Source organism: Tachyglossus aculeatus, chromosome 4, assembly GCF_015852505.1.
Source record: "Tachyglossus aculeatus isolate mTacAcu1 chromosome 4, mTacAcu1.pri, whole genome shotgun sequence".
NCBI lineage: Eukaryota > Metazoa > Chordata > Mammalia > Monotremata > Tachyglossidae > Tachyglossus > Tachyglossus aculeatus.
In genome coordinates, this window is record NC_052069.1 from 89,177,043 (window position 1) to 89,204,565 (window position 27,523).

Consider the following 27,523-nt stretch of genomic DNA (forward strand, 5'->3'; position numbering starts at 1 on the left):
AACAACTCATATTTCCCCAGAGAGTTCGGATGAAGTATCAAAATTTCCAAGTGTAAACACCCTAGTTTTTGAGCACTATATAAGATCAACAATGCAAATGAACATATCAAGCTGTAATGCTCAAGGACGAAATAACAAAACAAAAAAACCCCATGATTTGCTCACATGAGTTCAACTGACAACCAACTTTGTAGAAAGGGCTATTGCAAGGCAACAGACATGCTGATGGGCATCAGGGACACCCATCTATGAAATATAAACACAACGTACACTTTCATCTGGAGAAGGAGTGCACTAAACCATTGACTCTTTTAGAATAAAATGTCTATTGGTGTTTCAATCTTGTTTTCAAAATTTTGAATCTCATAATGTCAGGCTAACAAAAAAAAAAATCGCTTCTCAGAAGCAACTGCCGTGTTCCTGAGAACATCTGGAGCCAAGGCATGTGACCCTCATGGACAGAAGCATAAGCTGAAAGGAAAGTGAAAAAAGAAATGAAGTAGAGAAATCCCAAATGTTGCACAGGTCTCAGAGCCTTTTGGAGAAAGTTGTTATTATGGGGAATAAACTCTGAAGAATTGATAGTTAAATGTCATGCAGAATCCATAATATTCATCCTCTGATGGCCTCAAGTTTCAGTTTTTAAATGCTTCCTCTTTAGAAATCTAAGTTAATTGCTCACCGCCCCCACCCTCAGAGGGGAAATAAAAAAAAGCTTCTGGCCACATAATCTCATTTAAATTGGTCAAACCCTACCAGATGGTTTCAGTCCTCCTGGAATGCTCTCTTCAGGCTACTCCTAGAAGAATTAGTTCAAGGCAAATAGGACATCTAGTTCATCCAACTAATCTAATTACTAGGAATGATCTTTATTCAGGGTTGGAATGACGAAATCCTTCCCAGGCTATAGTACATTAAGTAAATGTACTTAATTAATGTACTTAACTTAATTAAGTTATTAAGTAAATTAACTGAATTTAAGCAAGATGGTCTTGAAACAATGAAGAAAGAAATACACTTTCAGATAAAACTGATCCCCAGATTGGACCTGAGTTTTAACTGTGCTCTACTCAAATGTAGGACAAAAGCTACGCCAAAAAACAATAAAACTTCTAGGTCCTACATCAAAAAAAAAATCCTGACAAACTCCTGACAAATTCCTCTGTAGCAAATAAGCACCAGAATCTATAATTTCTGGTCAAGTTTTCCTCTTTTCTTCAGCTTGCACCTAATAATGAATTTCCCTGAAGATTCAATAAAAACAAAAGATTTCAAGCAAAAGGGAGAACAATTCTCTTACTTTCTATCCTGTACAGGCTTTGGAAACTACATTAGGGAGCGAATCGAAAGGAGATGGTTAGGAAATTAAGTGTCTTTAGTATAGTTCCACTCTGGGTTGCCGTGCATGTACTGCCTCCATGCTCCCGTTAGTTTTGGTTTGTGACAGCACTGGATGGGGAGCAACAGAGGTAGAAACAGGAACTCAAGCAGATGGAAAACAAAACAGCTTTGAACTACACCTTTTGAGCTTGTGTGGTTTCATCGTGGACTTTATTCTCAAGATGGAACGTGTCTTCAAGATACACTACAGGCACCATTGTTCTGACAAATCTGCTGACTGTGGTGCGCAGGACTGTTTGAGGGACTCAAGTTTCAAGGGAGTCCCAGGAATCTTTACATTAGCCTGTGCTCGGAGGAAAGCACGATAGTACCGAGACTCAAGTCCCTCCGGTTTCGTTCTTGAGAACTTTGACTTCTCTTGTTTCTGTCCTTGATCAATCACAAGGCTGAAAAAGTTCAGCCCTGCCAAAACTCTAAAATTTGTGTTTCAGTTCAAAATAAGGAGTGATTGTTTTTTCAATTTTGCAGTAGCAAAGAGATTAGGAAGGCTAGAAATCTGATTACCAGAAAGCTCAATTTGGAAGAAAGTGCTAAAATCTGCTCACTCATCCAGAGATGGGCCGCTCTCTCCCCACCGCGGCACTCCAGCTCCAGATTCCACGATGAAGGGATGAGCATGTGGAAACGAGGAAACACCCAGACGACTACCATGAAAGGGATGATTTGGGGTGATCAGGAATTCCAAGAATCACAAAGCATTCTCAGAGGAGAAGTCCACACTCACGAGTAGCAACCAATTTTCCCAGCCTTCTGGTGCGGTCATCTAAAAATCTCTCCCAGCTTTAAGACTTCTAAAGAGGTGAGTCTTGTACAATAAGCAACAAAATCCCAGGGTTCTTCTCCGCTTCTCTGGTTTAACGAGGTTTCCTGAATTTACTAGTCAAACTTGTTCATTGTTAACACAATTTAGGGGAACAGAAGGACACTATTACAAAGAACAAGCATCCTTTGATACAACCAGTTGGGGGAGAAAAATGATCTGGCTGGGCCACTGGCCTGATAGGAAAAGCCAAACTCTGTGTTTTATGTTTCAACACTCCCCGTACAGCAGAGAGAGACAGACATGGTTCAGTTTTCAAAGAGAACAGCAGCGGTCTAAGAGGACAGGGTAGAACGCTTGAACCCCATTTTCATGGATAGATACAGGTTATACACATACATGCCTGGTCTCCAGAGGCTCACCATTACCATCCCTCACTTCCTGGCCTTCGTGTTGAGTAAACCAATTTACCGAAGCAATAGGGGCACTAAAGGATTGTCTTCTTAGAGCTACTGACCTGATAACCTTGGAAGAAGTTAAGAATTTCCTTAACTCCAGTATTGTAGGCCAGGCCCTGCATTCTGACCACCGCGCCATGCTGGGGAGAGATGCCGCTAGCATTAGCAGCTGTAGGAAAGTAGCCAAGATTACTAGGCGAACCTGGCGGGCTAGAGGAAGAAAAAGCACAGTGAACCAACAGGAACTTATCATGCCAAATACTCTAAATGTATAATAACTTAAGGAGTAAGAAAAAAAAATTCTCCACATTTCTGCTTGAGGTAGAGCATCCTTCTTGCCCGAGGCAGATGGACGGAGCAGCCCTGCTCCTCATTCCCAGGCAGCCGATACATCGGGGAGAGAAGTGATAGCTAAAAATGGGTTCCCTGCCCACTCAGAAGCAGGAAAACAGTTGCTTTATTTAGATTGATCAATAGTATCTGGTAAGTGCTTGGGACAGTATGATATAACAGAGTTGGTAGACACGTTCCCTGCCCATAAGGAGCTCACAGCCTGGGGGTGGTGGTGGAGGATTAGATGGATATAAAATAGATTATGGATATATACATAAGTGCAATGAAGCTGAGGGTGGGGTGACCCTAAAGGGTACAGACCCAAGTGCTCTACTTTCTCCACTGGGATCATGGAAACCTCACAGGCAGTGAACACCATTTCCAATTCATTTGAACAATAATAGCCAGCCAATCACTAATCACGCCAAACATTCTCTCCAGAGGGACTTGGAGAGAAACGATATTCAAAGGAAGGTGCTTGGGTTGACATGGTAGGATTTGACATGGGTTGAATGAAACAAGAGGGCCTTAGGAATGTGGGGCTATACCTTAAAAAAAATAAAAAGCAAAACCCCTCAAAACACAGTATTTATTAAGCACTTCCTATGGGCGAGGCACTGTACCAAACACTGGGATTGATACAAGCTAATCAGGATGGACACAGTTCACGTCCTCCACGGGGCTCACGTCTTAACCCCCATTTTACAAATGAGGAAACTAAGGCCCACGGGAAGTTGTGAGGTTGCCCAGGGTTACACAGGCAGAAACAGGTCTACTACTCCGGTCCCTCTAACTCCCAAGCCCATACTCTACTCACTAGACCACACTCCTCCTTACCTCTACTCGACAAACACTTCTGGGACCCGGTCCAGTCACAGTCCTAGACAGCGTAAGGCCGGGCGGCACTACTTTTGAAGGCAGGGTCCCTGGATTCATTACACCCACCACTTCACTAAGGCAGCATTTACAAATAGAGCCCCCCTGATCTGAGCAGACTCTCACAGATGCAGTATTTTTAAAATGCGTTAGCAACTTGTGTTTATACAGTACTTAACCCTGGGGGGCTCAACGTTAGAGTTGGTGTTTTGATTTCTGATTTCCTATTTTTATGATTAATTAGTGCTTGCTCAGCTGAGTTAAGGAGCAGATGTTTCCACTTTATAGGAGAAACAGGCAGGCAACATCCTAGTGAAAGAACACACGTCTGAATCAGCCTTAGGCACTTTGAGGTCTACTCCATGAGGGTGAGAAGGGTAATGAGGAGGAGGAAGAGGGGATCACTACTTTCAAAAAAATAGTTCCCGACCGCTTAAGAAAATATTTCCCAATTCTCTCCTACTCTACTCCATCCCAAACTCTGTTCCTCCCAAGCTGTCATTCTCGTCTCTCCTACCTCCACCCCCAGCTCAGCTCCTTTCTCCCTCCTGCTTGGGAATCCCAGGCCCTCCGCTTTCAAATCACCAGGCCACAGGGCTCCCACATTCAAGGCCCTTATTCATTCATTCTATTGTATTTAAGCGCTTACTGTGTACAGAGCACTGAAATGCCACCTCCTCTCAGAGGCTGTCCTTAGTTTTTATTTTCCCCCAGATCCCACCTATTTAACAGTCTGGCACGCACAACCCAAACCGTTCACTGCAAATACGTACAAGAGTCCAATTTGAAAAACTTCTTCCCCATTCTCTTAAAAACAGTATTTTAGCACTATGTGCCAGGCACTGAACTACGCGCTACTAGTAAATTTTACATACATCTCCCACGTTAAATTGTAAGTTGCCTGGAGGCAGGGATCGAATCTTCTACCTGTATTGTACTGAGTGTGGTCAAGGAATGTCTCCCATATTGTACTCTCCCAAGAGCTCAGTACAGTTCTCTGCACACAATAAGTGCTCAATAAATACAATCAACTGACTATCCCAAGAGCTCATTACAGGGCTCTGGACATAGGCACTCAAATACTACTGTCTGAGGCCAGATGCAAGGCTGAGTTTCTCTTGGCAATAATGAAAACAGCTTCTTCTTTCCAGGTGTATTATCACGTTTAGATAGAAAAGGACAATGGGGATTGTAGAACGTTCAACTAAAGTTGCAAATGGTAAATGATAATGGAAAAAAAAAAATAACAGCTGCTCTAAGCCTAATAGGAAGCTAAAGAGCACTCCACTAAAACGGCTAGTGAACACAAGATATTCAGGTTTCATGACACATTTGAAGGCAGTACCAGATTGAGAGTCACAGTAAAAGGAACCAAATTGAAATGACCGGAAATTCACTCAATCTCCAGGTTTTAGGCAATAGTTGCTTCAGGAAAGCTACTTTTCACTTCTTTCCTCGGGGCTGGGCTCTATAGTCTTGGAGATAATAATAATGATGGCATTTGTTAAGCGCTTACTGTGTCAACCACAAGTGAGGTAGGGGCAGAAAAGGGGGTGGGGAGATCATGATTTTCCCCCTTCCATTTTGATGGCCATATTATGGGGCTGAAAATATCTCCTTTGGACCAAAATTTAAGGCGCTCAAATATCCAAGTCACTAAACCACAGCAACTCCATTTCCCACAAGTTTTTAGTTTTAACAGCCCCTGGCTTCTTCTCCAGCTGAATCAGAGATCAAAAAACCCCAAGCAAATTCCATTCATTAGACTAGGTGACTATATTGCCAGAATTAGAAAACTTGAGATATTTTCACCAAGTAGCAACAAGCTAATAAAAATGGTAAAAACCCCACCTCTTCATTCATTCAATCGCATTTATTGAGCGCTTAGTGTGTGCAGAGCACTGTACTAAGCGCTTGGAAAGTACAAGTTGGCAGCATATAGAGACGGTCCCTACCCAACAGCGGGCTCACAGTCTAGAAGGGGGAGACAGAGAAAAAAACAAAACGTATTAACAAAACAAAATAAATAGAATAAATATGTATAAATAAAATAGAGTAATAAATACGTACAAACATATATACATATATACAGGGTATATACATATATATACACACACACACACATATATACAGAATGAGCATCATATTTTGTTGGCTTTTAACTTTTAAGTATATATGTGTGTGTATATATATATATGCATATATATATATATGGGGAGAGAGAGAAAGCGAGTTCTCCACACTCTATGTGGTTCAACCTAAAGTCTTCAGAGACTGAAACCTTATTTTTCCTAAAGCTCACAGAAATATGTTACGCTTCTATGCAGTCACGCCCGTGTGAAATCCTTGGTAGGATTTACTTTTGGTTAAGAATAACTACTGAAGCCAAAATTGGGACATCTATAGAGATTGCTCACCGAAAAGACCCCTTCTGTACCTTACTCCTTCCCTCAGTTTGCACCCGAAAACTGGTGTGTGTGTGTGTGTGTGTGTTGCTTTTTTTAATGACATTTAAGTGCTTACCATGTGTCAGGTATTGTACTAAGCACTGGGGTAGATATAAGCTAACCTGGCTGGACACAGTCCTGTTCCCACATGGGGCTCACAGCATTCATCCCCATTTTACAGATGAGATAACTGAGGCAGAGAAGTTAAGTGACTTGTCCAGGGTGACAGAACAGGTAAGTGCTGGCTTCTAATCCAGAACCTTCCAACTCCCAGACCTAAGCTCTAACCATTAGGCCACACTGCTTCTCCAGCTGTTTACACCAATCGAGTCCATGACTTTCTCAGGTGGTTCAACATCAAGTAGAGCGCCACCGAATGAGCACTGAATTTTGTTGGCTTTTAACTTTTAAGTCTAAAGTTCAAGTATCTGAACAGTCTGAGGTCATGAAGTGCCCAGAATCTTCCAGTCATATTGCTCCTGCACACCCAAACACTAGTCAACTGATATCTAGACCGAATCACCAGAATTCATTTTCAAAGCTTTCACAATTTTCAGGAAAATGCTTGCTTCTGTGTAATATATTCATTTCGACAAAAGATGACTGGATGTCTATTAAAGTTCATAGCAATAACGACAACAGTATTTGTTAAGCGCCTACTATGTGTCAAGCAACGTTCTAAGAAGTGGGGTAGATATATGAGGTTGGAAACAGTCCCTGTCCCTCCTGGGGCTCACGCTCTTAATTCCCATTTTCCAGATGATAGTACTGAGGCCCAGAAAAGTGAAGTGACTTGCCCAGGGTCACACAGCAGAAGAGGGACAGAGCCAGGATTAGAACACAGGTCCTCCTGACTCCCATGTGTCATGGATGTGCAGTCCACATAATGGCCAGTACAGCAGCAAAAATGGTGTTTTGACTCTGAGCAAGCTAAATACGACACTAAGCCTCTCGATATTTTTTACTGGTTGCCTTGAGAAAAATATTGTGACAATAAGCCATCGTGTAATATTTTCAGATATTGCACAGTAATCACTGTATATTGGACATGGAGACAAGGAGATGCACATCCTGGGGTCCATTTTGTGTTATTAGGTCTGCTGGCAGAGTGCCGCCCATCCTCACGGTCACATTGTCACATCACATTTGCTCCAACGTTTCCATGCTCCCTCCATCGGTATTTACATTTTTGCAGTACAAGACACTATACGGATAAAGTAGCGTTAAAGTCTCTCCTATGATTCGACACCTTAATGTGGAAGGAGAGTTTGCTTGCACTGATGAAGCTTAGAGCTGTGCCATACAGGGCTACCCAGAATTCATTCATTCAATCGCATTTATTGAGCACTTACTGTGTGCAGAGCACTGTACTAAGCGCTCAGAATGCAAAGGTCTGAGCCGAAGCGTCAGAGTCGATTCACCCGCGCTTGGCTGCAGCCACGTGGGATAAGGGTCAAAGGCGGATGATCGGGTGAGCAAAACGTAGATCAAAGACAACGGCAGACACTCGGGTTTTTACTGCATGGCAGGCACTAGTAAACCACTTCCGCATCTTTACCAAGAAAAATCTACAGATACACATCCCAGAGTGACTTCATGACAGAAGATGGGACATTCTGAAAAAGGGCTTGTCCATGAAGTCACTACGGGGCGGAAACAACTCGATGGCATTTGAAGGGGTTAAAGTCCTCCCGTAATTGGAAAATAATGTTTTGGATATATTGGAGATCAAAAATGTAAAATTTTAAGGTATTCAGGGGTAATGATAACAACAACGGTATTTAAGCCGTTACTATGTGCCAAGCACTGTTCTAAGCACTGGGAGGGATACAAGGTTGCCCCACGTGGGGCTCCCAGTCTTAACCCCCATTTTACGGATGAGGTAACTGAGTCACGGAGAAGTTAAGTGATTTGCCCAAAGTCACCCAGCTGACAAGCGGCGGAGCCAGGATTAGAACCCATGACCTCTGTCTCCCAAGCCTGGGCTCTTTCCACTGAGCCACACTGCTTCTCCCGCCCCGTTATGACTAGGAATCTAGGAGGTGGCTTTTCCATATCCCTTCAGATATTTTCACCTTGTACCCAGAAATGTGAAGAAGCATTATAGCTTCTCCTTTTGATATCAGTGAGGAGGAAATCTGTGACGAGAACTCTGTTCTGAGCCTTCACGATAGCCAAATGTCTTCTAAACTTTCTAAAAACGGAGGGTGAAATATTACAGACTACCGCCACACAATTAACACATTACCCGAAGATGCTCCGGTGTCTCAAAATAAGACTATAAATTTGCATTAGAAACTGAATCTTGAATTTCCTTAGGTAGACCCCAGATCACACTGATTTCTCTCTCCCTCCATGTCTGACTAGAACAGCTTTTGTTGATGATGGTTTTTAAAATAATAATAATAATAATAATAATAATAATAATGACAGTATTTGTTAAGTGCTTACTATGTCTTGGCTCAGTGGAAAGAGCATGGGCTTTGGAGTCAGAGGTCATGGGTTTGAATCCCGACTCCACCACATGTCTGCTGTGTGATCTTGGGCAAGTCACAACTTCTCTGGGCCTCAGTTACCTCATCTGTAAAATGGGGATTAAAACTGTGAGCCCCACATGGGACAACCTGATCACCCTGTATCCTCCCCAGCGCTTAGAACAGTGCTTTGCACATAGTAAGTGCTTAACAAATGCCAATTATTATTATGTGCAAAGCACTGTTCTAAGCACTGGAGGGATACAAGGTGATCAGGTTGCCCCACGGGGGGCTCACGGTCTTAATCCCCAATTTCCAGATGAGGTAACTGAGGCACAGAGAAGTGACTAGCCCAAAGTCACACAGCCGGTGGAGCCGGGATTTGAACCCATGACCTCTGACTCCAAAGCCCGGGCTCTTTCCACTGAGCCACGCTGCTTCTCACACTAAATTAAAAGTCAATTCACATCAAACAATCATATTTATTGAGCACTTACATGCACAGCAGTGCACTTAGCGCTTGGGAGAGTACAATATAGCAGAGTTGGTGTTCCCTTCATTTAACTGTGGCTTCCTTCTAATTATAATTCCATCCCAAAGCATTACAGACACTTTAACAAAGGAAAGGGGCACTTCAAATCATCAGTGACTGTGCAACCTGTGTTCAAAATACCACTCTCAACAGCTGAGACTATAAAACAGACATATGACACCCCATCCCTTCCCTCGAGGAGCTTACGATATAAGGGAGAAATCTACTCCATCTTTTCCCCCCAGTGCCAAAGTGGTATTTTGCAGGGGGGTTGGGGAGAAGGGAGAGAAGAGACCACAACCCCACTTGCATTCTCACCTCCCAAGTATGTCACAACCTGCTCATTAAAAGAGGAATGAGAGGCCTTGATAAGAAACAGAGCAAAAGGAAACATAAATCTGAACAGTCCTTTCCATTATTTTCAATCGCAGGATTGGGATAGGGCATGATGAAATATTAGGGAAAGATCTTTCCATAACATAAGGCTGTTCTAGTGACAACTGTGGTATTTGTTAAGCAGCGTGGCTCAGTGGGAAGAGCACAGGCTTTGGAGTCAGCGGTCATGGGTTCAAATCCTGGCTCCACCAATTGTCAGCTTTGTGACTTTGGGGCAAGTCACAACTTCTCTGGGCCTCAGTTACCTTATCTGTAAAAGGGGGATTGACTGTGAGCCCCCCGTGGTATAACCTCATCACCTCATATCCCCCCAGCGCTTCTAACAGTGCTTTGTACATAGTAAGTGCTTAATAAATGCCATTATCATTATTATTAAGCACTTGGCACGTGCCAGGCACTGTGCTAAGCACTGGGATGGATACAAACGAATCGGGTTGGACACAGTCCCTGTCCCATGGAGGGCTCACAGTTTCAATCCCTATTTTCCAGATGAGGTAACTGAAGCCCAGAGAAGTAAAGTGACTTGCCCAAAGTCACCCAGCAGACAAGTGGCCGAGCTGGGATTAGAACCCATGACCTTTTGACTCGCAGGCCAGTGCTCTGTCCGCTACGCCATGCTGCTTCTCCATTCATTCAATCATATTTATTGAGCGCTTACTTTGTGCAGAGCCCTGTACTAAGCGCTTGAGAAGTACAAGTTGGCAACATTCTCTAGGTATAATGGTCTCCATAGTGGCACAGGAAGGTAAAGTATGAAAAGAAGCAATGTGGGCACACACAAACAGCATACTTGGATATAAAGTGGAATACCGTTATGCTTCCCAGCCTTTGCCTCAGCCAGTCTGTCTTGCTGCACTGTACAATACTTAGTGCTTTGCAATTTCAAATTTTTTTTATTACAAGCAATAATGAGGGTTAAGTGTATGAAGCAATCTACTTGTGACACATACAATGTAGGAACAAGTTTACTGAGGCATATAGTAAACATTAAAAACAATAATTATTCATTTAGACTCAAAGTCGCCAGCTATGCTGGTATCTCTGAACCATCAACCCCATAATCTACAAATTCTCTCTGAATCAGGTTACTCTAATGTGATCTTCAGTCATATTTATTGAGTGCTTACTATGCACAGAGCACTACACTAAGCGCTTGGAAGAGCGTAATACAGCAGAATTAGCAGACATTCCCTGCCCACAATGAGCTTACAGTCTAGAAAGGGAGACAGACATTAATACAAATAAAAGATATTACCATGAATAAATGAATTCTTTCCATACCACAGGGTCACATCACTGTGTTACAGCAGAAATTACTCTACTGGGTTCAGTTTCCAACTACTCACTTCTCAGACCCTTCTCTTCAATGACCCATAAAGAGTTGCTCATTTGAAACCTGATTTCAAAGTCCTGATACAATGTATCATCAATATCACCAAGGGAAGACCTTTTTGTTTGTATAATAGTATGGAACATACGCTTGATTCGCAAGTTACTACGGGAAGATGTCAATAACATTTCAGAACTTGTCATTCTCCATCACAAGCAGGAAAGAACCTGTCAAATTCACGTAACATATTTGTCCATTTGTGCTTCAGTAATTTAGTTGTATTCCTAGAGTACTAAAAAGGGATATTCCATCTTATTTCAGGGATTACTAAAGTTCTCTTGCATAAAAATGGAAAAAATTTCCCAAGAAAATTGTTAGCGAATCTGGATTTCTTTCCAATGCTCGAAAGTTTTTTCCTTTTACTATTACTTACGCTTGAAATGCCAGATCATTCAAATACTCATTTGCCACTCCAGTAGTAGAGAATAAATATTTTACCAAGCTGCAGAGAATGAAGCAAACACGTCAGTCAGTCCTGTATATTTTAAGGGGTTCTTTGCGAGAGGGATGGAATTTAAGACCAAAGTACCTCCACTGCAAAGTGCTTCAAAGGGCTGTGAAATAAGTGGGTATCCCAATTACGATTTTTCAAGCTCAAAAATGGAGCTTCCTACAAGGTTATCCTAGGAATGAACACCAGAATGTTGCTTGGCATTGAGCAACTTCTACCTCAGTTCATTGCAATATTCCACATCACACATTAAAACTACCTACTAATTGGATGAAGTATCCCAAGATCCTTGATTTGGGAGACACAAAATCCAGTGGATTTGACCCAGTTTTTTTCCCCCCGCTAAAGATTCAGAACTTTCAAATCCCCCCAAGTCCTGGTGGATTAGAAGATGACACACACAGCTTGTTAGGACTTTAAAGTCACACTTCCAGCCGAGAAGCCTCGGGAAGGATTTCCTTTTGGCAGGTCCTATCTCTTTAATGAGGCTCAGGTGTTTAGTCAACAGCGGAGCTAGGGACAATACGTGAGCACCGGCACAGGAGTAAACCTTGGTGAAGCAAATTCTCTCTTCTGGAGAGACTACCAGAGAGAAACCTAAATCTTACCAGCCTTCTGAAGGAACTCTGGCTAAACATTGAGCTTTTTTTAAAAAAATAAATAAAATCCACCAAGCAAACAACAAAATACACACATTCTGGGATCAGGTGATTGTGCCACGTTACACATCCTGAAGCCTTGTGTCTCTGCCTTCTAACATTTCTAAGTGTCCAAGCGGATCCGTACCACAGGAGGGTTGGTTTGTTTGCCACTCTGAGGCAAGCAAAGATTGAAGGGGTTGGAGTACAACCCACTAAATTGCACAACTTACAGAAATCCTTCCTGTCAACCCCCAAGGAGGGGATGGCATAGGTTAATCCTAACTTGTCACTTTAGCTCTGGGAATGGGGGCAAGCGAGAAAGGAGCAGGAGCTATTTACATAATTGCTGTGAATAATGCCTCACCTTCTGGGAGAAGGATCACGAGTACAAACAATGCACCGAAAGGTGCAACCTCATCCAAGTGAAAGTGTTCATAATTGGAGACCTCCGCGCCTTCTCCAAGCTGACTTGTTCATTCCATATACAAAAGAGGGTTTTCCACTTAGCAGAGCCCAGAGCCTCCTTCTTTTGGCCAGGAACTACCTTCCTATATTCTCTGCAGGGTGGAACAACTAACACCATCGAAGTGGTTACTGACAAACAGGGTCCCCAGATTTCCAGGGGGTCCTTCAGATATATGAACTAACGAAAGATCAAGAACATCATTACACTATGCTGGCACTGATGTGGAGTCCAGAGGTGAAGAATAGGATAGGTGTGGGCCGGGTGTCTAAGGGATTAGTTAAATCACCAGATATTCCGTGGAGGAGTTGGACCTTTTCAAAAGGAGCCAACTGCTGACCTCAGAGAGCACCAGGAAGTGCCTGTTCAATATAACAAACAGGTAGATGCTCACAAGGTTTTTTTTTATTATATTTATTATATGAGGTGCTTGCTACACACCAAACACTGTTCTAAGCACTGGGATAAATATAGGGTTATCAGGTCGGGCACAGACCCTATCCCATATAGGAGGGAGGGAGTAAGGATTAGTCCCCCTTTTTTTTTTTTTTTTTTTTTTTACAGATGAGGAAACAGACACAGAGAAGGTAAGCAACTTGCCAAAAGTCACACAGCAGACGAGTGGCAGTAGCAGAATTAGAACCCAGGAACTCGGCCTCTTAGGCCCATGTTCTTCCTACTGGGCCATGCTGCTTGGTTCCACTACAGACAGTAAAGATGGTGAACTTCAGGAGAAGCAGCGTGGCTCAGTGGAAAGAGCACGGGCTTGGGAGTCAGAGGTCATGGGTTCTAATCCCGGCTCCACCAATTTTCAGCTGTGTGACCTTGGGCAAATCACTTAGCTTCTCTGTGCCTCAATTACCTTGTCTGTAAAATGGGGATTAAGACTGTGAGCCCCATGTGGGACAACCTGATCACCTTGTATCCTCCCCAGCGCTTAGAACATTGCTTTGCACATAATAAGTGCTTAACAAATGCTATTATTATTATTATTATCATCTGAGAAGAAAGTTCCTTTAGGCCAGGAAATGGGTTTTGGGTTTTTGTTGTTTACTCCAGTACTTCATCTCCTGCAGGGCACTGAGGTGGGCTCATCAAATACTACACCACAGAGCAAGTTCAGCTGGAAATAGCCAGGATTTCTGGTTGAAAGAAATCCATATAATGTTTTCCAGCAGTGGCATAAGTGGGGCTTTTGGCTGGCAGGGGCCCAACTGGTTGGGCTGCTTGGTGTTCCAGGCCTGAACTTTCAAAACCTAGCAGGGAGGAGAGGGAAAGCAAAGGATTCTGCCCCTGTGGTCCAGGTTTCCTCTGTCTGGTGGTGGTATTGGTAGGTGGGGGAGAAGAAAGGGTCCACCCACAGGACAAGGGCTGGGAGTGGATTCATGAACAACTACAAGGTCAATTTGGAGCAAACCAGAATACAAATGCCACCACTACAACCGTCCCCAGAGAGGGGCCGCGAATTGCTCTCCCTCCCAAGATCCGATTAAGATTCCGATAAACTCCCAGGCCCAAATTCATCCGATTCCCCTACCCTTTCCAGAGCATGTGCATCGTCCTGTTCTGACATACATGCTCCTTCCTGATCCCGTACCGAGTACTCTACAGAAGCACCAAGGGGTATAAAAGAACAACAGTGGTATTTATTAAGCATCGCACTAAGCACCGGGGTAGATACAAGATAATCGGGTGGGACAAGGCTCATCAATGTGAAGGCGGGGGCGTGGGGGGGGGGGGGTTATAGTCTAAAGGAGAGAGAACAGGCATTTAAATCATCTCCATTTTGCAGATGAGGAAACTGAAGCATAGAAAAATTAAGTGACTTGCCCAAGGTCACAAAGCAGGACCAGGTTAAGAAGTCAGGTCCACTGACTACAGACCGTCAAGATAGCCAGAAAGGGTGTTAAGTGATCCTTCTTCAGAAGGCCTAGGGCATTGGCTCATTAGGCTCAAATTGTTAAATAAGCCTTGGTCCCTCTGCTGTCTTCTTCCCCTTAATTTGCGTCTCTCCCCAACCCACACACACACTCCCCTTTTGGACAAGGAAAGAGTGGTAAGTTCCCACTTGTCCACCACCACACCAGGAGGCCTTATTGGGCTTCAATCCCCACAACTAAGTGTTAGTAGTGAATTTCAGAGTGAAAACTCCTCCTTCCGAGGCTGATTGCTCTGAATTAAAAACAAAAAAACCCCAAAAAAACCCACCACCTCAGGTGCTCTAGGAGAGGCCTCTTCAAATTCAATATTGGAAAGTTTTCTCTTCGGCTCCCTATCCCTCAGCCCTGACCCACCTTCTCCTTGATGTTGGCACATTCCTCTTAGTGATAAAACAAGAAGCCAGATTAACTCATCACTGGCCCGAAAGACCCAGGTGCCATTTCATTATCTTAATTCAGAGGGTGAATGCCTGCAGCTAAGTTTAAAAAAAAAACAACAAAAAAACGAGGAACTACACACCTCAGAGAAAGGTAAAGATTTCATCCTGAGTTTTTCATATCTAACTTAAGGGAAAAGAGGCTCCACCAGAATTTTACAGTGTACTTTAAGAATTTGTCTAGTATCAACTACACAAATCAGAGTTCCCAGTTACATATGCCACTTTAAACTCTTAAGTTGCCCCCTTTCTGTGAAGTCCTCAGCCTTTGTGACTTGCTGTGAAAAGCCCAGGGATGAATGTCCCGATTTGTAATTAATACCCATTATCTCACCTGACTACACAGCACCTCACTTCTGACTCTGTGATAGAGCAATAATGAGCCCGGTAAATTACACACGTGTTTATATAAGCAGAGGCCACCACCACCCAGAGATTAGCCACACATTTAGCACCACACACAACAAATAGAACTACTTCAAGTTTCACAGGCTCTGACCGGGCATCATTCTGAAGAACCTCCTTCAGTCAGAAACATCATCAAGCTGTTCCCCGCAGTGCTAACCTTCAGAGGGACAGACAGTATTGTATTGTGAGCTCCGGGCCCCGCTCTAAAAGGGGTCCTTTGTTCCTGCCCCTCGTTTCCACTTTCCCGGGTCTTACCTGGGATAGTATGCCGTGTAGTTCATGAAGAGCTGAGTGCCAGCTGGATAATAGGCCGTGGAGGGCTGCAGCGTTCGCGGATTCAAAAGCACAGAGGGCTGGTAAAGGGCGGCTTCTGTAGGAATAACTGCTGCAGGGGCTGGAAACGTGTAGGAGGGAGGAGACAGGCCTAATAAGCAAAGAAGAGAAACTCATCAGGCATTTGTTAGGCTTCAGAGGGCTGCAATGTCACTACAATAAAAAGCCAAAGTACACATTCTCCAAACTCTACAGACCAAATGGTCGGAAGATTCCCTTAATTTTTACTGAGCGAGAGCTAACCAAAAGAATACACTCATTAATGAATACCACAGACCTGGGCCTTGGCTAACAACTTCTACCTTTTGAAGTTGAGCACTTATGAATTTAACGTATTTTTGACTCCTAGTTGTAAATTTTAGGTTGTTCTCCCCCCATTCAAGCTGTAAGTGCTCAGTAAGCAAGGAATGCTTATCTTATAATAATAATAATAATGGCATTTATTAAGCACTTACTACGTGCAAAGCACTGTTCTAAGTGCTGGGGAGGTTACAAGGTGATCAGGTTGTCCCACGGGGGGCTCACAGTCTTAATCCCCATTTTACAGATGAGGTAACTGAGGCACAGAGAAGTTAAGTGACTTGCCCAAAGTCACACAGCTGACAATTGGTGGGGCCGGCATTTGAACCCATGACCTCTGACTCCAAAGCCCGTGCTCTTTTCCATTGAGATACGCTGCTTGTCTAAGCACGTAGTATTCATTCAATCGTATTTACTGAGTGCTTACTGTGTGCACAGCACTGTACTAAGCGCTTACTATGAGAAGCAGCGTGGCTCAGTGGAAAGAATGTGGGCTTTGGAGTCAGAGGGCATGGGTTCAAATCCCAGCTCCGCCACTTGTCACCTGTGTGACTTTGGGCAAATCACTGAACTTCTCTGAGCCTCAGTTCCCTCATCTGTAAAATGGGGATTAAGACTGTGAGCCCCCCATGGGACAACCTGATCACCTTGTAACCTCCCCAGCGCTTAGAACAGTGCTTTGCACACAGTAAGCGCTTAATAAACACCATCATTATTATTATTACTACACTACATTAAGTGGGCACTTGCTAAAATGCAGCTACTACCACTGCTAGAGAAAAGTGTCTTAATTTCAAGATAATTTATAAAACTTCCATTTGGACAAATCAGTGAAACAGTGACCAGAGAAGAGAAAGTCAATCGACAGCTATCAGTGAGGAATTCCCCTCTAGACTGTAAGTACTTTGCTTGGCACACAGTAAGCGCTTAACAAATACCAAAATTATTATTACTCTCCCAAGCAAGTGCTCCGCATACTGTAAACACTCCAATATGTTTGATGAGTCCCCTTTTTCCTCTCCTCCTCCCCATCCCCCCGCCCTACCTCCTTCCCCTCCCCCAAGCTCCCCAAAGTATTTGTTTGTACAGATTTATTACTCTATTTTACTTGTACATATTTACTATTCTATTTATTTTGTTAATGATGTGCATCTAGCTTTATTTCTATTTATTCTGATGACTTGACACCTGTCCACACGTTTTGTTTTGTTGTCTGTCTCCCCCTTCTAGACTGTGAGCCTGTTGTTGGGTAGGGACCGTCTCTATATGTTGCCAACTTGTACTTCCCAAGTGCTTAGTACAGTGGTCTGCACACAGTAAGCACTCAATAAATACAATTGAATGAATGAATTGATTGACTGATTCATTCTGGACAAATGATAGATTCTTGGCTCTCAAGCGGCATATAACATTCCCCTCATCGTAAAGCTGACCATTCACAATGATCAGAGTTAGATCAACCCAATAATATTATTAGCGGTGAAAGTACCACCAATACTTCCTGTTGTGCTTTTATTCAAAATTTTATGATAAACCAGTTGCCATTTTCCAAGCGTCCCTGCGAAGTACCGAGTGGACACTGGAGTGGTCCTGACACTTGTGTTCAAAATGAGGGTCTGGTTCCCCGAGCTCTAGTGGATAGAGCCCGGGCCTGGGAATCAGAGGAGCCGGGTTCTAATCCCAACTCTGCCACTTACTGCTGTGTGACCTTGGGCAAGTCACTTAATTTCTTTGTGCCTCAGTGACCGCATTTGAAAAAGGAGCACTTGGTGGGACAGGGACTAGGTCCAACCTGATTCTCTTGTACCTCCCCTAGTGCTTAGTACAGTGCCAGCACATAGTAAGTGCTTACACACACACACACACACACACACACACACACACACAAAAGATATCCTCAGTTTATGCCAAGGAATCAGAGAAGGAACTGTTCTTACACCCTTGGAGAGCAGTTCAGTCCTGGTCAATCACCAGGGAGTTAAAAGCAGATTGGTGAGGGCAGAGAAATCTGTAGCTGCCCCATGAATCTGGGTCTATTTCATGTTTCTCTCTGTCTCTTCAGGACCACCTTGATGGGGAATAAGATACCCCTTCCCAAGCTCGTTCTGGTGTGAGGCACGGACCCGGCCCCCAGCTCTAGGATAAAACTCAGGGCCCGTGCTCCTGGTACTTAAAGCACACGCTTTGGTGTTGCTCCAAAGTGTTTCAAGACTTTAAAGCCTTCCCTGCTGTCACATCTGACACTGATCTGAAAGGAAAAGCCTGGCAGGGAGCCCGGCCCTGGCAATGGCAGCAGCCTGCCAAGTCAGACTCTGGGTAGTCCCTGGTTTGCCTCCACAAGCCCTGGCTAGAAAGCACCACAGACCTGCAGCTGACGAGATGGGCGGGCATATCCTTTTGCTCAAGGTACGGCTTCTTACCGGCTTTTTTGAACATTCTGTTTCTTATTAACTTAGAGGGTGGGCCGAGAAAGTTAAACTTTGCTAGATATTACTAACTAGTACACGGCTTTCGTGGGGTGGCGGGGGCGAGAGAAGAGGAAAAAGAATTTTAATATTAATAGATGATAGGCAGAGTTACAGAAAGCCTGATGTTAGCCATAGCCCCCACTAGTAAAGAGTGCTTTGCATTGCATAAAGGCAACTATTCTCTGTCCCCTTCTTTTAAATCTGAAAATAAAGATCAAGCATTTCATCCTACATATGAGTGATAATTCAGGAAGTCTTTTGACTTAAGACGCCTGGAGTTGTGACAGATAGCATTCACGTATCTAAATGTACGGCCCGTTTTAGTTTTACGACCCATCTGTTTTCCCTCAAAAAGACCAGCCTTCTCTATGCCCCAAAGGGGACGGGGACTGTGTCCAACCCAATTTGCTTGTATCCACCCCAGTGCTTAGTACAGTGCCTGGCACATAGTATACACTTGATACTACATTTATTATGATTATTATTATTATAAGGGGCCAGTTCCAGGGATTTGGGTGGCGCAAGGCTGGGGACAGAAGGAGACCCACAAAAGGAGTCACAGGAAAATGGGGCAATTTTAGAAGCTGCAAGTGGAGGAGAAAGTGGGTGAGGAAGGGTGGAATGGGTGGGGCACTGGGACCTGTCTGATCACCAACACGATTTATCAGGAAGGCCAGACCAGCCCATTTTACGTTTGATGAAGCGGAAGTCAGCGATTTTACCATGGAGCTCCTCCAACTCAACATCGCTCATCTCTACCACTACCTCCATCACTCACCTAAAATTGAGTAAATATTCGATCGGGGGTGACTTCAGTAAGGACAGGGTTATCTAACCTTGATTCTGGAACCGGAGCCCCTGTTGAACATTGTTCCCATGAGGAAAATTGGTTCCAACTGACAAGGTTTTGACTTGACACCGTTTGGAGGTCTTAATGGTGCCAAATCCAAGGCCTTCCAACAAGAATGCATTCATTCCCTGTAAAACAGGGTAACAAATTCGCCCCCCTCTCTGACAGCCAAATCTGAAACTGAATGCCCTTAGGAAGTTGGGTTCTCCTGTTTGGCACCTAGCCCTATATTAGGATAAATATGGAGTTTTTGTTGTTGTTGTTGTTGTTTGGTTCTTGTTTTGTTGTCTGTCTCCCCCTTCTAGACTATGAGCCCACTGTTGGGTAGGGACCATCTCTATATGTTGCCAACTTGTACTTCCCAAGCGCTTAGTACAGTGTTCTGCACACAGTAAGCCCTCAATAAATATGAATGAATGAATAAACCTATTTTATATATTTTACCACTATAAAGGACTACAGAGTTCCCAAATTTCTTGTCTGTTTCCACCTTGAGCCCAGTCTCCTCTCAGTCAATTGGATTTGAGCATTTACTCTGTGCAGAGCACAGTACTAAGAACTTCAGAGAGGACAATAAGGTAGATATGATCCTTATCCTCAAGGAGCTTAAAGTCTAGTTGGAAAGACAGACCCTGGGATGTGATTTTAGTACGGCTTTGAAGATGGGGTGGGTAGTGCCCTGTCTGAGGCGAAGGTGGAGGGAATCTCAGGCAGGAGGGAGGGGTGGCAACAATGGGGTTGATGGTGGGAGAGACTAGCTGGAGGGACAGTGATATTGGTTGATACTGGAGGAGCAAAACATGCAGGTTATAATGGGAGGAGTAAGAATGAGTAGGGGAAAGAGAATTGATTAAGTGCCTGATAGCCAACAGGGTGGAATTTTACTTGAAGAGGAAAGGGATGGGCAACCATTGGAAGTTTTTGAGGCTTAGTATATCAGAAAAAAATCCAAAGTATGTGTTCCTTGGAGTGGGGGAAAAACATAAGATTAGTCTAACAGACTTGCCCCTAATAACCCAACCTTTCCCCTACACCTCAAATCCTCAATCCACACACTTCTAGTTCAGTTTATCTGCATAACATGTCAAATTCACAGGTTCCAGCAAGTTCTTTTAAAAAAAAAATCTTTCTAGCCAACCAGGTCAAATGACAACCACAATATGACAATTCCTCGCCAAATGAAAATTGTGGTGCATGTAACACTGTCTACAAGGGAAAGAAACTAAAGTAGCTTCTCCTTCAGGGCTCAACATTGATGCCTCCATTAACAGGTACTTGATTTTGTCCTATCTTGGCCCTACAACTTAAACAAGAGTGAAGGACTACAAGAGCCCCAGATAATTTAATGGTTGGGAGACTGGTCTCCTTAGAAGAGGCTAAAGAAATTGAAAGCTATTTAACTGAAGAAAAGGTAAGGAAGGGAAGGACTGAATTAGTCTTCAAGAATCTGAAATGAAACCCTACAGCAAGGAGTAGGAACAGTGAACCCATGAACTCATGACAAGGAGGAATGAGCTGGAAAGACTTAGGTCTCTTTTCCTTCTAGTTTAGTTTAGACTAAGCTTGCTCCACCTGTGGAGATAAGCTAAAGGCAAGGCTAGCTTTTGGATGATAAGCTCCTTTAGCTCCTAATGGAGCTCCTTGAGGTCAAGGAAAATAAAGTCACTCCTTCACTCTCTACTTCCCCGAGTGCTTAGTACTGTGCCCCGCTCCAGGGGGCAATCAAATACCATTATTATGAAGTGAGAGAAAGATAGCTACTATGTGAGGCACCATCGGAGGAGGTGGGCATGGTTGAAAATTTCCAAGTTCTCATCCTCCTTCTGACAGTCAGAAATGGTGCCTGTGTGACCAGGCAACCGGGAGGGGTATACAATGGCTCTGGAGCAAGAGATGTGTGCATTGGTTTGGGGTTTTTTTTGGGGGGGAAGAGGTATCAAAGGACCTCCCAGAAAACAAAACCAAACAACAAACCTTCTCCAGCTTCCAACGGTCTTCCAAATGACCAAGGGGAAATGCATGGAAGCCAGGTGTATCCCCAACAGCACTACCTGTTTGGGACAGTCACCCCACAGACAACACAGAACTTCTTCCCCAGCTTCAGGGTGACCACCTATCAAAGCAGTCCCTAAATGATCTCTTATGGCCCTTCCCAGTGCTGATTCTATAGATTTTATTAAAACTTTTAATTTTTCAAAAGTATCTCAAGTGCTCGATTTCCACATATCCTATGGGTGGTGGCAGGGAACCTCCCCCTCTCTGCCGACGTGGCCTAACAGAAAAGAGCACAGGCTTGGGAGGCAGAGGACCTGGGTTCTGATCCCTGTTCTGTGCCTCAGTTTCCTCATCTGTAAAATGGGGATTTAAATATCAGTTTTCCCTCCTAGACTGTGAGCCTCAAGGGGTACAGGAGCTGTGCCCAACCTGATGATCTTATATCAACTCCTAAGTGCTTGACACTTAGGAAGCGCTATACATTAGTAATACTAAAATTATTTAAGAGCGAGAGAGTTCATGTGGAAAGGCACCTACCCTGTCCCAAATACCTTATTCATGATCAAGGTGAATCATCCTGGGGCTTGTGGGGAGAAAGGGGAGGAAATATTCGAGCCCCCTTGCATCACTGAGTTCTGCCAACAATAGGGATGACTTGAGAGGGTGTTCCCTCACCTATAGCCAAAGACCATCATTCCCTAGAGTGGGAGGGTGAAGTCCCCCTGTCTGTTGCAAAACCTGGGTTCTTTCAAACAACAGGGCTGACTGGAATCAGTGATTAAAGTGCCATGGACAGCCATCTACTGAGAAATTCTGGAGGTCAATATTTTTTCCCGCTTGAATCTACCTCAGGCCACTAAGATAGCCACCCTTCATTGTTCCTGGACTGAATTTCAGCTGCTAACTTTCCTTGGGTCTAATTCTCAGATCCAAGCCTGTAAAAAAAAAAAATCACTTTTGACACTCTTCCTCACGCACCAAAGTTATGCCTAATAGAGACTTTACCTAAATGGAAAGAATGAGTTAGAGTCAAGACACTTCAGAAATGCTCCCCTCCTCGTCTGCATGAAGCTTTCCTGATTAATTCTTTGACATCCTGATAGTCCAAACTGGGTTCAAGGTGCCGAGAAGGCTAAAAGACCATTCAGATCACAACGCACCACCCGAAAACTTCTACCCATGTTCCAATGAGCAAGAGCAAGGCTTGGCATGAAGCACTGATCCTGAGACCCAGTGAAAACGTGGCTCGTTCACGCATTTCTCCAACTCATTCACTCCAAACAGATGTGAAGATTGATAAACTTGCCCATGAATCAACAGAATTCCTTTCTTAAAATAAAACTACTGGAGCTTTCCGCCCCATCGATAGAAACGCTCCAGAGTTGACACACTTTTTCGGACAAAAATAAAATTGGAGCTTTATCTACCCTCACCAAATAAAACTTTAACGTAGGAAAAAAAAATAATAATCACACACGAGTGGCATGCCTATCCCCCCTCATCACCAAACCCAATGCTCTATGGAAAATTTGGAATTTGCACCATTAATCAAATGCGTATAACAAGCATCTACGTAGCCTTCCAGAGTCAGTGCTTATCTTACGTACATTAAGCTTTAGTAATCAAGTGTTTGCCACTGGAAAAGAATATAATTGGACAGGAGGCATTTATAGCATTTCTCTTTAATTAGGGGCATCCGCAACCAGAAGTCTTCAATTATCACCAGGTCCTACTGATTTCAGATGAGAAAGCTACGGGGAACCACTTCACCTGCCTCAGAAAGAACCAGGGCCACAGAAAGTTATGAAAGCAGCTTTAAGCACCTACCAGCACACAGCGTAGAGGAGCGCCAAGACCCAAGCAAAACTTACATGGTAACTTACATGGCGGTGGGGATAAGCCATTTCGATTTAAAGTGCCCCCCATTAACACAAAGTTCATCTCCTCAGCTGAACACTGAAAGACTTCCACGTATCTGTCCTTCATAGTCTTTTTATGACACTTCTGGGCAGCCATAAAAGCTCGGTCTGCAGATTTCATCTGGATAAAGGCATCTCCTGATGGGCGGCCCTGGAGGACAGAGACAAGAAAAATTCACGAGGCTGTCACGTTCTGTAACAAAGCAAAATGGCTTTTTTTTTTTTTGGTGTGTGTGTGTGTGTGTGTGTGTGTGTGACAAAGTCAAGAGTCACTTGGGGGATCTCGAGCTGTCATCAGCTGCGAAGGTTCAAGCGAAAGGACCTCTAAAAATACATCTGCATTATAATAGATACAGACGGAAGTGGAGAAAGAGCTGTTGCACCTGTGAACTCACAAGTCTGGGTGTGAGATTCGGAAATCTGATCAATCAGATTTATTGAGTGCTTACCAAGTGCAGAGCACTGTACTAAGCGCTTGAGAGAGTACAATGGATCAATCAGCAGATACACTCCCTGCCCGTAACAAGCTTACAGTATAGAGGGTCCCTAAATTTGACCTTTGGACATTTGATATTCATCCCACCCTCAACCCCACCAATATTTATGTACATATCTTTAGATTATATATTATAAAATACTCATTTATTCATATTACTGTCTCTCTCCCCCTCTAGACTGTACAGGGAACATGTCTGCTAATTCTGTTGTAATGTGCTCACCTAAGCATATTATTGGACAATGCTCAGCACATACTAAGGCATCAATAAATATGACTGCTTGATTGACAAAATGATTCTCATGGGACCAGCCTGCTCTAGGGAATAGAGCAAGGGCCTGCGAGTCAGAAAGACCTGGGTTCTAAATACAGCTCAGCCATTTGTCTGCTGTGTGACCTTGGGTAAGTCACTTCTCTGTCTCAGTTACCTGTAAAATGGGGGATTAAGACTATGAGCCCCATGTGGAACATGGGACTGTATCCAACCTGATTTGCTTTTTTCCACCCCAGTGTTTAGAACAGTACCTGGCACATAGTAAGCGTTTAAATACCATAAAATAATGAAACCAATTTTAACCACATTTAATCAAAGCATTCAGTGGTTCTGCTAGCTCTCCCTCAAATAGGTGGATGAAAGATATTTTCTTCAAGATTAAATCCCATGACAGTTCACAACATTTCTGGAGATTGTGAGTTTTCTTTTCATTTTTAGTTATTAGAACTGAGATAATCTATGCCCGCTTTGGAATGTTTTTGCAAATATTTTATAAACCTCCTAACTCATTGCTCAGTTCTCATTAAATATGTAAACTCCTTGAGGGCAGGAATCACATCTACCAACCGTTTTGTACGCTGCCAGGCACTTAAGTAGAGCACTCCGCAGGCAGCAAGTGCTCAATAAGGACCACTGATTGAGCAAGTTGCAATCCTCTAGATTGTAAACTTGTCGTGGTCAGGAAACGTTTCTACCAACTCTGCTGTACAGTACTCTCCCAAGTGCTTAGTACAGTGTTCTGCATAATAATAACAATAATGTTGGTATTTGTTAAGCCTTTACTACGTGCCAAGCACTGTTCTAAGCACTGGAGGGGGATACAAGGTGATCAGGTTGTCCCACGTGGGGCTCACAGTCTTAATCCCCATTTGACAGATGAGGGAACTGAGGCACAGAGAAGTTAAGTGACTTGCCCAAAGTCACACAGCTGACAGTTGGTAGAGCCGGGATTTGAACCCATGACCTAACTCCAAAGCCTGTGCTCTTTCCACTGAGCCACGCTGCTTCTCCAGCATAGTAAGTGCTCAACAAATACAACCGATTGAGCAAGCTGCCAGATTTACCAACTTGCACCTCTAAATGGTTTATAAGCATGAGTTTTCCAACGAAAAACAGGTGATGAACAGGTTATGTAACACAGAATATTGACCAGATGATGATGATGGTATTTGTTAAGCGCTTACTATGTGCAAAGCACTGTTCTAAGCACTGGGGAGGTTTCAAGGTAATCAGGTTGTCCCACGGAGAGCTCACAGTTTTAATCCCCATTTTACAGATGAGGGAACTGAGGCCGAGAGAAGTTAAGTGACTTGCCCAAAGTCACACAGCTGACAGTTGGCGGAGCCGGGATTTGAACCCATGACCTCTGACTCCAAAGCCCGGGCTATTTCCACTGAGCCACGCAGATCCCCAGAGTAGTATAATGCTAACAATATACTGGAGGCACCAACCTCATTTTTTGGGCCAACAAATTTCACCTTAAACTGTGACTTTTCTAGTTTTTTAGATCGGGAGGCTGGCGGCAGTACGTGTGCACAAACACACCAGATGTATTACACTGGCAAGCAAGAGTATAATGCTATCATGTCACATAGATGCCCTTTTGCCAAAGTCACACCAAATTTCAAGCACTTCTGCAGCATACCTCGCCTACTGGATGCTCCTCGATTCAAACCCATTGTGCTACCCTACCCCAGCCTTCTGAAACAGTGTCACCAGCGTTAAGAACAGTGTCTGGCCCATAGTAAGCACTTAAATACCATTATTATTATTATTATTATTATCATCATCAATAATACAGCTGACACTTCTAGGCTGCAGAACTAGGCAGCAGAGAGGATTGGTACTGAAAAATGGAGATAATAATAATAATGATGATGGTATTTGTTAAGCGCTTACTATGTGCAAAGGACTGTTCTAAGCGCTGGAGGGGATACAAGGTGATCAGGTTGTCCCACAGTCTTAATCCCCATTTTACAGATGAGGGAACTGAGGCATGGAGAAGTTAAGTAACTTGCCCAAAGTCACATAGCTAATTGGTGGAGCTGGGATTTGAACCCATGACCTCTGACTCCAAAGCCCGTGCTCCTTCCACTGAGCCACGCTGCTTCTCTGATAGCAGTGTTATCAGTACCAGTAGTACTGAAAATAGAGATACCAGATAGCAGAGTGAATGGTGCCAAGTCTGTACTGGATTAACAAGTTGAATGCTGGACTATCAGATATCTGGCTCACTATATGTAGGGAAGCCTGACAGTCCTCAAACCCTTAATTTACATTTTGGGCATAAATGAGTTTTAGAAAAATTAGTTGGTCGTTGGCAGGACGTGACCTAGAACTTTTTAATCCTCCTGAAATTATCCAACACAATCCAAAACTAACACAATCGAGAATGCCAAGTTCTATTTCTAGGGGAGAGATAATTGCAGTGTGGCTTAGTGGAAAGAGCATGGGTTTAGGAGTCAAAGGATGTGAGTTCTAATCCCAGCTCCGCCACTAGTCTGCTGTGTGATCTTGGGCAAGGCACTTCACTTCTCTGTGCCTCAGTTACCTCATCTGTTGAATGGGGATTAAGACTGAGAATCCCATGTAGGACAACCTGATTACCTTGTATCTACCCCAGTGGTTAGAACAGTGCTTGGCACATAGTAAAGGCTTAAAAAATACCATAATCATCAGATAATTGGCTTACACTGCCTTTTTCCAATCAGCAGCTGCATGCTCTGAATTTCAGCCTTTAAGGATAATTTCAGACACGCTGCATATCATTTATCAGGTATAAAACTGCTTTCTCGTTCTTTTCAATGATACACTTCATTCAAAGCCCCCTTTGGATCATTAAATGCTAAGATTATTGTGCAATTCAGAAAAGACAACTCGGCCAAAGGCGATTAACTTCTTTGCTGTAGCACAGAGGTTGTGTGTTCAATGAGGGAAGAGGTTCCCCAAATGAAGTTACATCATCCATTCAAATTAGAGGGAGTGGCCCTGAGGGCCACTGGATCTGGAAAAACAACAAAAAGCAGAGCTGGAGCGCTGGGCTAGTAGAACCTCAGGAGGATCCGATCAAAATGGCTTCCAGCATCCACTCGTAATAAAATGAATAATTGCCAGTTGGAGAAACATCACTCCCACAGCCTCGCTTTAAATGGTGCGTGCCACAGAAGTGCTGATTGTCGAAACGGTGATTAAAGAACTGTTGACACCGACACGAGCTTCTTCGGAGTCACGGCCTAAACCTGTATAGCCACGCTCGCCCAAGTGACTCATTCCCTTTATCCGATCCCTCTCAGGTCCAGTCAGGTTACCCACGCAGTGCCGCCAGCTCCTTAGGCTTAGGGTGGCATCGCCTCACAGGACACCTCTGGGGTCACGTGGGGTGTCAGCGCGTGTCCCACCAGAAGAGCAGCATGTGAGAAGCCCTCCTGGTTCACTTCTCGAGATAATAATAATAATAATGATGGCATTTATTAAGCGCTTA

At 43.7% G+C, this 27,523-nt stretch overlaps 1 protein-coding gene across 6 annotated transcripts in view; it reads right to left on the reverse strand.

Annotated features, from left to right (window-relative positions):
- Positions 1-27,523, reverse strand: part of ESRP1 (epithelial splicing regulatory protein 1) — a 94,035-nt gene that overhangs the window by 12,387 nt on the left and 54,125 nt on the right. For 3 of the 6 annotated variants that reach the window (XM_038744767.1, XM_038744765.1, XM_038744764.1), the window contains exons 12-13: positions 23,225-23,423; positions 15,663-15,831 (exon numbers count right to left, since the gene is read on the reverse strand). In XM_038744767.1, coding sequence (XP_038600695.1) covers positions 15,663-15,831; positions 23,225-23,423 — 368 coding nt within the window. Of the gene's footprint in view, positions 1-2,678; positions 2,830-15,658; positions 15,832-23,224; positions 23,424-27,523 lie in introns of those variants that run through there. The other 3 variants (XM_038744763.1, XM_038744762.1, XM_038744768.1) reach the window with 3 other exon arrangements.